The 12,490-nt window shown below is 49.3% G+C and overlaps 1 protein-coding gene across 1 annotated transcript in view; it reads right to left on the bottom strand.

The window, feature by feature from the left end:
- Positions 1-2,358: 2,358 nt before the first annotated feature.
- Positions 2,359-12,490, bottom strand: part of OAS3 (2'-5'-oligoadenylate synthetase 3) — a 34,325-nt gene continuing 24,193 nt past the window's right edge. The window contains exons 10-16 of the mRNA XM_030821444.1: positions 12,162-12,306; positions 11,211-11,384; positions 9,580-9,865; positions 7,993-8,168; positions 7,412-7,650; positions 5,834-5,981; positions 2,359-5,627 (exon numbers count right to left, since the gene is read on the bottom strand). Coding sequence (XP_030677304.1) covers positions 5,616-5,627; positions 5,834-5,981; positions 7,412-7,650; positions 7,993-8,168; positions 9,580-9,865; positions 11,211-11,384; positions 12,162-12,306 — 1,180 coding nt within the window. The 3' untranslated portion in view covers positions 2,359-5,615. The remainder of the gene's footprint in view (positions 5,628-5,833; positions 5,982-7,411; positions 7,651-7,992; positions 8,169-9,579; positions 9,866-11,210; positions 11,385-12,161; positions 12,307-12,490) is intronic.

The following is a 12,490-nucleotide window of genomic DNA, read 5'->3' as shown; positions in this document are numbered from 1 at the left end:
TATTCTGCAGGCCAGCCCCTCCTGGCCAATCCTGGGCCCCACCACTCATAGTGAGCACTGTGTCCCCTAATGGGTGCCATCTCCTGGCCTCTCTTACTCCAGGGTTCCACCATCACCTTTGCTATCAGTGAGCCTAGCTCCCAAGGGGCCTCGCCCACCATCCTGTGATGGCATCTCCCGCAGAGAAGGCTCTCTGAGCTTCTCTGTGATGCTGGCTGGTGTCCTCTTCCTGGTCCATTCCTTGTGGACTTGGTAAAGGGGAATCTTGGCCTTTCCATGGAAGATCATCATCTCTGGCTCCCTGGGCCTTATGCAGCCTTCCCAAGCATTCCTACTTCCCTGCCCTTTCATCCCATCTGCCACCATCTCCACTGGCAATTCTGGCATTTGGATCTCACTTAGCATGGCCTCCTACTTTTTCCCCTCTTCTAGGAGCCCTCCTGGCAGCAAGTTTACACCTTCTCCTGGAGTCCTTGCTAGGGTGTGCAGCCCTGAACTCCCAAAGGACTTCCGAATCAATAAACCCTTTCCTATCTGACCTCACACTGCAGCCCCTTGATCGAGCACCCTCAAGGTCCACTCCTGCACATACTCACCCGACTTCTGCTGGTCACGCTGGCTTGGCCCTCCAGCTACTTTGGGATATAGGCCCTTTCCTCCCCTATGAGGCCTGTCACATCCCTGGCTGGTTTATGCTGGAATTTAAGCCTAGTCACAACCCTTGTGGGCAGGAGAGGAGGTGGGCACAGGGACAAACGTCTTGTGGATGCCTCTGTAGGGTTCCCAAGCAAAGGAGGAGGGTTAGCTCTTAACAGGGAGGGATGGAGAGGTCACTTCTACAGCTCTAGGAGTCAGAGGAATCTGGGGATTCAAGATTCTCAGTGGGACTGGGGTGGTGGCCCTTGCCTGTAATCCCAGCACTTTGGGAGGCTGAGGTGGGCAGATCACTTGAGGTCAGGAGCTCAAGACCAGCCTGGCCAACATGGTGAAACCCCGTCTCTACCAATAACACAAAAATTAGTCAGGCGTGGTGGCATGTGCCTGTAGTACCAGCTGCTCAGGAGGCTGAGGCAGGAGACCCACTTGAACCTGGGAAGTGGAGGGTGCAGTGAGCCGAGATTGTGCCACTGCACTGCAGTCTGGGCGACAGAGCAAGACACTGTCTCAAAAACAAACAAACAAACAAACAAAAAACAGATTCTCAGTGGCATCAACCTGTATGTTCCCATTCTATGTGTCAGGGCACCATGTAGGGTCCTGACCACATTGAGCAGACCTGATTATTTTGACAGCATATCATCACTTTCTCATCTACCCACTAGGATGGCTATAATCAACATGATGGACAATGAGTGTTGGCAAGGATACGGAGAAACTGGAACTTTCATTCACTGCCAGCGGTGGGTGTGTATAAATAAATGGTGCAGCCACTGTGGAAGACAGTCTGGCAGTTCTCAAGTGGCTAAACATAGAGTTATCACATGATCCAGCAATTCCACTCCTAGGTATACATAAGGGTTAATTTTATGTGTCTACTGGACGGGGTTAAGGAATGCCCAGATGGCTGGGAAAATGTTATTTCTGGATGTGTCTGTAAGCATGTTCCTGGAAGAGATTAGTATTTGAATCTGTAGACTGAGTAGAGAAGACAGCCCTCACCAGGGTGAGTGTGCATCTTCCAATCCACTGGAGGCCTGAATAGAACAAAAAGAGGAACAGCAAATTTTCTCTCCCTGCGTGAGCTGAGGCATCTGTCTTCTCCTGCCCTCGGATATTGATGCTCCCAGTTCTTGGGGTTTCAGACTTGGATTGGGACTTATTCCAGCAATCTCCTGGTTCTCAGCCTTCTGAATTGGTCTGAAACTACAACCACTGGCCTTCCTGAGTCTCCAGCTTGCAGACGGTGGATCACAGAACTTCTCAGACTCCATAATCACACAAGTCAAACCTTCATAATAAATCTCTTTCTATATATCTCTCTCTATTCTAATGGTTTGGTTTCTCTGGAGAACTCTGATTAATACAGCACACAGATGCTCCTTGACTTATGATTGGGTCATCAATTGCGGATCACCTTTTATACGTAAGAAAAATGAAAACATATGTCTGCACAAAATCTCATACAAGAGTGTCCATATCAGCTATTAGTCATAATAGCAAAAAAATGCAGCAAAATGGCAAAAAAGTGGAGTATATCCAAATACCTATCAATGGAAGAATGGATAAACAAAATGTAGTCCATTTATGCAGTGGAAATGTCATTCGGTAATAAAAAGGAATGAAACCCCAACATATACTATAACATGAATGAATCTTGAAAACATGTTAAGTTAAAGAAGCCAGACACAAAAGGCCACATATTGTATGATGCCATTTATATGAAATGTTGACAATAGATGAAATACACAGCAGATTGGCGGTTTCTAGGGATTAGGGAGACAATGGGTTGGAGGAATGGGGAATGACTGCTAATGGGCTTCAGAGTTTCCTTTTAGGGTGACGAAAATGTCTGGAATTATTATGATGAATGCATCTGTGATATGGCTGTAGTTATGAATATGCTGAATATAAGTCTTATGAATAGACACCAAGTATAAATCTTATGAATATACTCACACCACTGAATTGTACACTTTAAAAGGGTGAGAGCTTTATGGTATTGACTTATATCTCAATAAAAACTTTTTAAAAATTACACACACACACACCAATTTCTTTGGAGTCCTGCATTTCTTAGGATTCAGTTCTGGACTTGGTCTTCACTTTCTCTGCCTTCTGGCTGCAAGAAATGCAACCCTCTTTTACCACCAAAGAGGCCCTCTGGCTCTCTCACTTAGCTTTCAGTTGCTGATTGATTGCATTTAGCTTTTTATTACTTTTTTCCCCAGAGTCTTGGAAAGAGCCACCTAACTGCATTGGTCTATTTACGTACCAGCGCCATGCTGTTTAAATATCAGAGGCTTCATAGTATATTTTAATATTGGCTAAGACTAGGCCCTGCTCAGAACTCTTCTTTCCCTGTGTTTTCCTAGCTATTGTGTGTGTATTTTTCCATAAGAACTTTAGTGTCAACTTATCTGGTTCCATAGAAAAGCATATGTGGGTGTTTTTAGGGTGACCATTAAGTCTATCAACCAACTGAGGGAGAACTGACATCTTTATGCAGTCAAGTCTTTCTATCCAAGGGTGTGGCTAGACCGGGAAGCCCCCAAAAGTTACAGTGGGGCCAATATGCCAACACCAGGGTGGCCATTGCCAAAGACTGAGGGCCTGGAATGAAATACACCCCTGTTCAGATGAGCAAGCCCTCCTCTCTGCCCTACCCAGATGACAACCACTCCTTGCATCACGCACCTGAGCTGCCCTGGTTCCCACCATCTTATAATTACCCTAATTCTGGAGCCATTTTGCGGGGAGGCCCAGAGTCTGTGTGGTGGAAATGGAAGGTACCCAACTGCAACCCACCACCTGGTCTTCCCAGGAGCATCACTGGCTTGTGATGCCCAGGCCAGGGCCACTCTGCTGCTGGACAGCTTGGCAGAGCAGGTCTCTGCTGCCCACCAGAACTGGCCCTGAGCTCTTGGATATGTGTGTGGCAGCAGCCAGGGCCAATCCAAGAGGCGGAGTTTGGGGTCCTGAGAGTTCTAGCTTTGGATTACCAAGCAGTATCGATGAGGTGAGTCTAAGAAGGTGCCCTTAGCATTGGTTCAGCACCAAGATGGGGGACAGGGATGGAGGCTGTCAATATGGCACAGGTATTAGCTCTGTCCTCTGTCCCTTCACCTACTCTAGTCTCTGTAGGCTGAGCCAAAGAGGGCAGAGAACAGGCTCTAGGTGAATCAGAGGAGCTGCCCTTGGTCGCTAACCTCTCTCCAAGCATGACAATAACGAGGAAAGGCTTTTCCCATCCCATTCAATCTGGCATTCCTTGCAGGTAAGTTTTAACAGTGGTTCGTGGAGAGTCAGGCTGTCTAAGACACTCCTGTGGGGCAGAGAAAGGATGTTCAGTGGCTTCCTTTCTTTGTTTCCTGTTCCTTCCTCTGAGATAGACCCACTTCCTCATCCACCCAACAGATGGCCAGGATGCATCTGTTGGGGACTCCGTCCCTTGGCACTTGGCACCCATTCAGTCATACATGTCTCAGACTCCTCTGCAGCCAGAGTTCTGGCTGTAATTTAGATTCTGCTAAGAAAGGGAGGTGGGATCTGTCTTCCTGCAGCTCTGGCAGCTGGCCATCCCTGATGGATGTTTGTGGTTGCAGGGATCTAACCTAGGTCTCGACTCCAGTTTTGTGCATGTGAGGCAGCGATGGCAGGGGTAGTGGTGGCATTAGCAGTAGCAGTGGCGGCTCTCTGACCTCTGATTCGGCTACAGTGGTCTAATCTTGAAACCAATAGTCCAGTGGTGGCCTCTGCCTTCTGCTCCTCCAGCCTTTCCAGTGATTTAGATAAAATCCCTTTCTGCCTAAGATTCCTAGAGTGCTTTCTGTTTTCTGGGCTGAACCTTGACTAGTGTGGACACTGTTGTTGGACTTGAGGTCAGGAGAGCCTCCTGGATGGACCTGGTGAGCCTTGCTCTGGAGGGCAGAGAGAAACAGGCTGAGCAGGGTTGTTTGGCCACTGGCTCAGGTTTAGGCTGTGGGGATGCAGAATCTCAGCATGTTAGGAGAGAAAATAGGGACCCAATAAAAATCCAGGAGGGCAAACTGAGCCACAGCATCAAGATGTGTAAACTAGGGGAGGAGTGCAGCATAAAAGTGAAGAAAAGGAGGCCTCCCATGAAGAGGCAATCCAATTAGGTGTCCAACAAGAGGGTCCCCATAGCATGCATGTCCCAACTCCCTCTGTCTGTGTCTGTGGCAGACAAAGTAAGCCAATATGGGCATGCTCTCCTGCTAGCAACCGAGCTCAGAGGGCTCTTCAATAGTCCACACATACACTGTAAACCTGCGAACACCTTCTTTTTTCTGCATCCAGTGCAGACATTGCTGATCAATCATGGCACTTGTACCACCACTTTCCTCTACTGCATCCATGGCAGACATCACTAATTGAGTAATAATTCTTCTCAGCTAATTGGCCCTTCTTTAAAACCCTTCAGAAGATAAGGCTCCAGGTAGCCAGTACCAAATGACTGTGGCTGACAGATGAGATGGAAACTCTCTGCCATCCCTATATAAAGTATTTAGATTTGGCAAGGAGAGGCCAATGGGAGGACGGGATGGATTGCAGCAGGAGGAAGGATGTGAGCTAATTTGCATGGGCAGAGAGGAGTCAGGGAGGAGGGGGCATTCTCCGCTGGGTGGGAAGCAGCAGTGGTGGTACGAGGATAGAGTCATGGCAGTGATAGAGAAGCTGCAAATGCAGGCTGGTGTCAGACCGTGGAGTCTGGATCCTAGTGTGTAAGCCATGGGAGGCAGGGGAGTGTGTGAGCTGGGAGAGCAGAGTCACTAAAACACACACATGCACACATGTGTACACACGCACACATGTGTACACACACACACACACACACACACAGTCTCTCTCATCTGGTAGGGGACCCTGAATTTCCTCATGCTGAGGGCTGGTGTCCATCTTCTTTTCATCCTGTAGGACCGCTGATTTTCTCGACTTCACACAGCAGCCTGGGGAAGTATTATAGGAGAAGTTGGTAACCCCATCCTTTCTGCAGAAGCTGAGACCACACAGCCAGATGGGAAAATGGAAGCACAGGGGCATACCTGGGGCCATCACTGGGCCCTGCCCCTTTAGGAGGAGTCATGTCCCTCCCCTGACCATGCTCCCCCCTTACCCCTAAAGGGTACTTCCTTTGGCACCACAGATCTCTCACCTTCACTGGCCATGGCTGGATGGGGATGCCATTCCGTCCCATGCAGCACAGGGCAGATGTGCAGGCTGCAGCTTCCTTGGCCAGCAGGTCCCAGCGGGCATTGTGGCCCAGGTTGCCTGTCGGGTCAGCCGGATCCAGGATGATAGGCCTGTAATTCCCACCCAGGGTCAGTCTTATTCCTGGCAACATCTAGGTGTCCACCTGTGGCACTGGTTGGACTATTTTCCCTTTTCATCTAACACTTTGCAGGGGCTAGGGCCAGAGCTCAGAGATTCCTCAGTGCTCCAGGCACACACTGCAGGGCAGGTATAGAAAATAAGACGCACATGGCCACTTTGCCATTCTGCACTCAGGCAAACATTACTAATCAACCACAGTGCTACCGCTTACCCCTTCCTTATTCAGGGGAGGCATTGTTAATCAATCACAGCACTGGTTCCACTACTCTCCCTTCCTGCATCCATGATACAGGTTGAGTATTTCTTATCTAAAATGCTTGGGACCAGAAGTGTTTTGGATTTCAAATTTTTTCAGATTTTGGACTCTACCTACTTACCAGTTAAGAATCCCTAATTTGAAAATCCAAATGCTGCAATGAGCATTTTCCTTGAGCATTTTTTTTGGTGGTCAAAAAGCTTCAAATTCTGGGCCATTTTCAGATTTTGAATTTTTGCATTTGGGATGCACAACCTTTGGACACCACTAGCTGGTTAGCCTACTCTTTCCAGCTGAGTCAAATCACAACCTCAGAAGCTTTTTCAACACATCATTCTAAGTAGCCACTCCCCACTGACTGGAGATGCATCCTGAGGTTGCAAAAGCATCTCTGTTATCTCTGTACCCATTTCAGAGGTAGGCAAAATCCCAAAGAATGAAACATGCTTATGGCACCTGGGTGGGTTCACAGGTAGGGTGGTCAGATTTAACAAATACAAATACAAGGCTGGGCACAGTGGTTCATGCCTGTAATCCCGGCACTTTGGGAGGCCTAGGCGGGCAGATCACTTGAGGCCAGGAGTTCGAGACCAGCCTGGCCAAGACGGTGAAACCCCTGTCTCTACTAAAAATACAAAAATTATCTGGACATAGTGGCGTGCGCCTGTGGTCCCAACTACTCAGGAGGCTGAGGCAGAAGAATTGCTTAAACCCGAGAGGCGGAGGGTTGCAGTGAGCCAAGATCGCACCATTGCACTCCAGCCTGGGTGACAAAAACAAACAAACAACAACAATAACAAAAAACCAGAATGCCCAGTTAAATTTGACTTTCAGATAAACAGTGAATAAATTTTTAAGAATAATTATGTCTCAAATATGGCATCAGGCATACTTATACTAAGAAGTTATTCATTGTTTATCTGAAACTCAGATTTAACTTGGGGTCTTGCATTTTATCTGGCAACCCTACTCCTGGGTGACCAGAAAATTGACTGTTTGTTCCTCAGGTGCTAAGAATATAACTTCTAGGAAGGAATCAGTTCTAGGAAGAGTGTTTTCCCATCTCTGCTCTGCAATCTAGAAAGTGGGGAGAGTGAGTGATCCCAGGTCTGAAATTCTGGAATATTGTGGGTAGACCTGAACCTGGGCTTCTGAAGCTGCTGTTTCAGGAAGTCTCCAACAGTCTTGTCCTTGGTGTTGTAGTTGATGGTCCAGTAGATACAGAGCTGGCGGTACTGGGTGACCAGCTCCAGGACTGTGCGGAAGCCCTCAGCCATGTTGAACTGGGAGTCCTTCCCGCCCTGCTCCCAGGCGTACACAGTCAGGAGTTCCAGCCCGTGCTGTGGGGGTAGGGAGCCTCTCCCCTTGGAGATCTTGTTACACTGGAGAACGAGGAGAAAGATATGTTGGTTCATATTGGCACTGATGAGGTACAGAAGGGATTATTCTGGACTTGGCAAAGCAACCCCGAAACTTTTATTGAGCACCTACATGTGCCAGATGCCTTGCCATGCATTATCCCATCACATCTTGTGACACAGTTTTATCACCCCCATCTTACAGATAAGAAAACTAAGGTCCCACAGCTGAGACATAGCACTCTTTCTTCTCTGCTCTATCAACCCAGAATCTTGGCCAGGGCTGGGCCCTGCTTCCTCCCAGGAAAGTGCTCCAGAGGCAGAGCCCAGGGCAACTGGGGAAGGTGGCCTATCCATGTGCCGAACCTGCCGGTACCAGTGCTTCACCAGCCGGATCAGGCTCTTCAGCTTGGTAGGGCGAGAGATGATGAAGTCCCGTTGTAGCTCTGTGAAGCAGGTGGAGTACTCGCCCGCATTGCTGTAGCTGTGGATGAGGTCGACGTAGACTTGAGAGCTGGGCCTGGAGCCAGAGACCAGCTGGCCTGGAGATGGGGAGATGGGTACCATCACTCCGGCTCCCACGGTGTCCCGGTGGGGCCAACTTAGAAAGGACTTCTGAGATCTGCTACCTCTTGGGTGCTTTCCTAAGGGTGGTCTGGGATCCACTGGGAGGCCACAGGGTGTTTTTAGGTGGAACACAGATATGGCATGACCCACATTAAATCCCTGGTGACAGTCATACTCCCTTTTCTGCTCCCTTTCAAACCATCTGCTTACCTACCTTGGAAAAAGTCTCAGCTGGCAGCTAGCCTGTCCTTAACACCTCTCTAATACTTGCTTATCTTTCTCTCTAACCGAGGGAGGGCAGGCTCAGTCTTATAACCTCCTGCAGGTAACAGAGCTGTGTATGGAGTTGACATCACCATTCTGGTTACATTGCACTTATAGGCATTCCTTAATATCCAATTAAAGGCATTCCTTAATATCCAAATTCTTGCTCTCTGAACTGAAGAACTGAATAGATTCAGATAAATTTCTGGGCCAGGTGCAGTGGCTTACGTCTGTAATCCCAGCATTCTGGAAGGCCACTGCAGGAGGATCATATGAGGCCAGGAGTTTCAGATCAGCCTGGGCAACATAGTGAGATCCCCATCTCTACAAAAAATTCTATAAATTAGCCAGGTGTGGTGGTGGTGTGCACCTGTAGTCCCAGTTTCTCAGGACGCTGGGGCAGGAGGATCACTTGAGCCTAGGAGTTCGAGGCTGCATTGACTCATGATCATGCCACTGCACTCCAGTCTGGGTGATAAGGTAAGACCCTGTCTCTTAAAAAAAAATTCTGCATGAATCCCTACCTTGGCCACCTGCTCCCTCAAACTCAGAAACCAAATAAATTCAGATACAAGGGATTTTCTCACTCTGAAAATTGCTAATCCAACTGAGAATTGAAGAGATATGGAGAGAGTTGTGTCTATTTTGTTCAAGGCTTCATTTTTGGTGCCTGGAAGAGCACTGGGCACAGAGTAGACGCATGTATTGAAAGAACTGAATGAATGGATCTGCAGCAGGTGGGGAGGTGGGTGGCACACAAACCACTCAAAGCTGGGAATGTGCAAGAAACATCAGTGTCCTTACTGTCAGATGTGAGATAAAGACACGGGCTCAGGATGGGGAAGTCCCTTGTTCAAGGTCATCCAGCATGTTGGTGGAATTGCTGGGACTAGAACCCAGCTTGAGGCCACTGTTAGCCCACAGGGTGCCTGTGCACATTAGCAAAAGGCGCCCTCTTCTTTAGATACTTTGCAGGAAAGTTGTGATGAACATACACAACGACAATGCCTGCAATGATGCGAACAGATGTGGCCTGGTTGTGTACTGTGCAACCTCTACAACTGCCCATGGCGGCCCTGCCTCTGTATGTCCCCCTCTCAGGTCTACGCCAGGGCACCTCACCTAGGGCGTCAAAGGCTGGCAGCACATCAAAGTCCACACTCTGGTCCAGCATCGTCTGGGATGTCAGTGAGAAGCTCAGCACGCGGGGATTCTCCCATTTGGAGACTTCAAACTTGACCTCGAACTGCCGCTCCTGTTGACATGCCTCCAACTGGGCTCGGATCTCGGAGATGATCTCGGCCCGCTTGTTCCCCTGCTCAGTGAACTGGCTGAAGCAGCTAAGGAACACCACGAGGTCGGCGTCTGAGCGGCCTCGCAGAGCTGTGCCTTTGGCTGAAGAGCCACCCTAGAGAGGACATGGCAGGTGGCTCAACCCTTGAAGCACGGCTTGGCATCCTTTTGCCTGTGGGTTCTGGACTATGAGTTAGAAAACCTACTGTGTGACCTTGGACAAATCATCTAACCTCTCTGTGTTAGATCTTTAATATGGTAAGAAAGATTGTATTTAAGATTGTTAAGAAAAAGAAGCATGCAAGAAGTAAGTTTAAACCCTTCAACAAATGGAAAATTTCTCATTCCATCATGTTTTGTGACTGGAGAGGATCTGAGAAGTGGGTGGTTTGTTTGTTGGTTGGTTTTTTGGGCCTGCAGCTCCCAAGCCTGTCTGCACCTGGAAGGCTTTTACAAATGACCAATGGTTGGCTCCCAGCCCACAAGACTGTGATTTAAGTTTTCCTGGGTTGGGGCTTGGGCATCAGCATATTTTTTAAAAACTGTGATTCCAAGGTCAAGCCAGGGGAGCCAGGGTTGAGAGCCAGTGAGCCAAGCCACTCTCCTCAAGTGTTAGAAATCAGGAAGGTGAGGATCAGAGAGGGGAAGGTACATGCCTATGGTCACACAGCAAACCAGTATCCCTGGCACTGTTCACTGGCTGGCTTTATGCTGACACTCTTTGTGAGCTGATCTGGGTCTCACTTGTCTCTCCAACTGTGGACTGAGGCTGTATCCACTGCCGTGGACAGTGTGACCTTTTGTACACCCCCAGCGTCCTTTCCACCTGGGATCAGCATTCTGGTGTTCTTTGGAGGGACCACCCCTACCCCACACTCAGCCCATGAGGACTAGGCGGGGGCCACTTCACCATGTGACCCAGTCTTGGCCATCCAGAGCATAATGTCTCCCTAGCCCCAGTAACTAGTTTGGGGGTTGGTAGGTTACCCAAGCCAGGCCAATGAGACTCAATTCCAAGACTTTTATTTGAATTTTAAGAAAAAACAAGTTCCCCTTTCTGGAAGCTTAGAGCTGCCAAAGACCACCATATGTTAAGGGCCTATGCAAGACATTAAAAAGCAGAACCAAGAACTGGAGAGAAAAACTGAGTCCTGATGATGCTGCCTGGGCTCCTGGATCTAGCTATGCCTGTAGGCAGCCCTACCCCAGGACTTTCCAGTTACATCAGTCAATACATTCCTTTGTTGCCTCTTGAGTTGAGTGCCACTAGCAACCAAAAGAGACTTGTTGGACATATCTGGGCCCTCTGCCATCCTCCCATGACCACTTTCCGGCTCTTTCTCTATGCCTGGCTTTTTGCTGGTTGCTACGAGGGCGGAAATGGGTCAAGCCTGGCCCTGGGCTGGGAGAGATTACCAGCTTGCAGGACACTGCTTGCCTACAGCTCTCTGAGGACTCACCTTGACCACCTTGATCACTTTGATGGGAGAATTCTGGAAGCAGTTTTCCTTCAAAAATGAACAGATGGTATCAACGGCCTTGTTCACCTGGGCCAGGAACTGGCGGTTGGGCTGGAGAAATTCACTGATGAACTTGTCAAGGTCCGCAGCTGGGGTTTGGTAAAGGAGGGCTGGCTGCAGAGAGAATCCAGGCGGGGTCAGCTTGAGACGGGACTCCCAGTGCTCACCCAAGCCCTGCCCCTTGATGTCCTCCGAGGACAAGACTCCCACTGTCTCCCATGTCCCTCTTTCCTTCTCAGCTGGTGGGTAGGTTCTGAGGTAGCATCAGAAGGACCTGAGATTGAATTTTGGTTCCAGCATCAATACACAGCCTCAGTTTCCCCATGTTTAAATGAGTGCAATAATGAAGCCCGGGTCTCAATGGATTGTCTTGAGTATTAAACGCTGGTTATGAGACCCTGCTGCAAAATAGTAAATGTGATAAAATCATATCCTTTTGGGAGCTGCAAGTGGCTTATGTCTCAGTTTTCCTAGAAGCAGGGCCCATGGTGGGAATTCTTGTGCATATGATTAATTGGGGCAGTGCTCGGAGGAGAAGTGGAACAAGGACAGCAGCAGAGGGCAGAGAAGAGGCTCAGCAAAGCTGGGTGCTCAGCTGGAGACAAGTGTTTGCCTGATTCCACAGGGAGCGCTGGAACGTGAATTGCATCACAGAATCGGTTCCACCTGGAGACAAAGTTGGGCCTTTTGTAACCCTGTGTCACTCAGGCACTGGCTGGGACGTAGCAATCTGTGCATTTCATGGAAGGCAAGTCTCCAGAGAAGCGGTGGCTATGAGTTGTCAGCAACCAACACTCCTAGCAGCTGGGGATGGGTGCACCGGCAGGTTAAGGGAACCTGACTAGAAGGCAGGGGGCAGGGCCCCCTGCCCCTCAGGACCCTCCATCTTACCATCACATCCCAGGGCTGCACAGATGTCCCATCTCTACTCAGAAAGCAGGCCTGCATCCCCAGCACTGCTGCTTCCTGGGCCAACAGCTCCCAGCTACCCTGGCCCACATTCCAGGTGGGATCAGCGGGGTCCAGGACCAGGGGTCTGGGGGCACAACAGGAAGGTGGGTGGGGAAGGTGGGAGTCAGTGAAAGAGGAGGTGGGTGGGAGGGCTGAAAAGGGGCATGAGGGCTGGAAAGAGTGTCAGGACCTCAGGGTTGGCTCAGTCTTGCCCAAGTGCAGAAGCAGTCTCAATTGGCTACCTTGGTTGGCCCCTTCAACTGAGAAGT

The sequence above is a fragment of the Nomascus leucogenys genome, chromosome 10 (assembly GCF_006542625.1).
Source record: "Nomascus leucogenys isolate Asia chromosome 10, Asia_NLE_v1, whole genome shotgun sequence".
Taxonomy (NCBI): domain Eukaryota; kingdom Metazoa; phylum Chordata; class Mammalia; order Primates; family Hylobatidae; genus Nomascus; species Nomascus leucogenys.
This window is presented reverse-complemented; position numbering and strand designations above follow the sequence as displayed.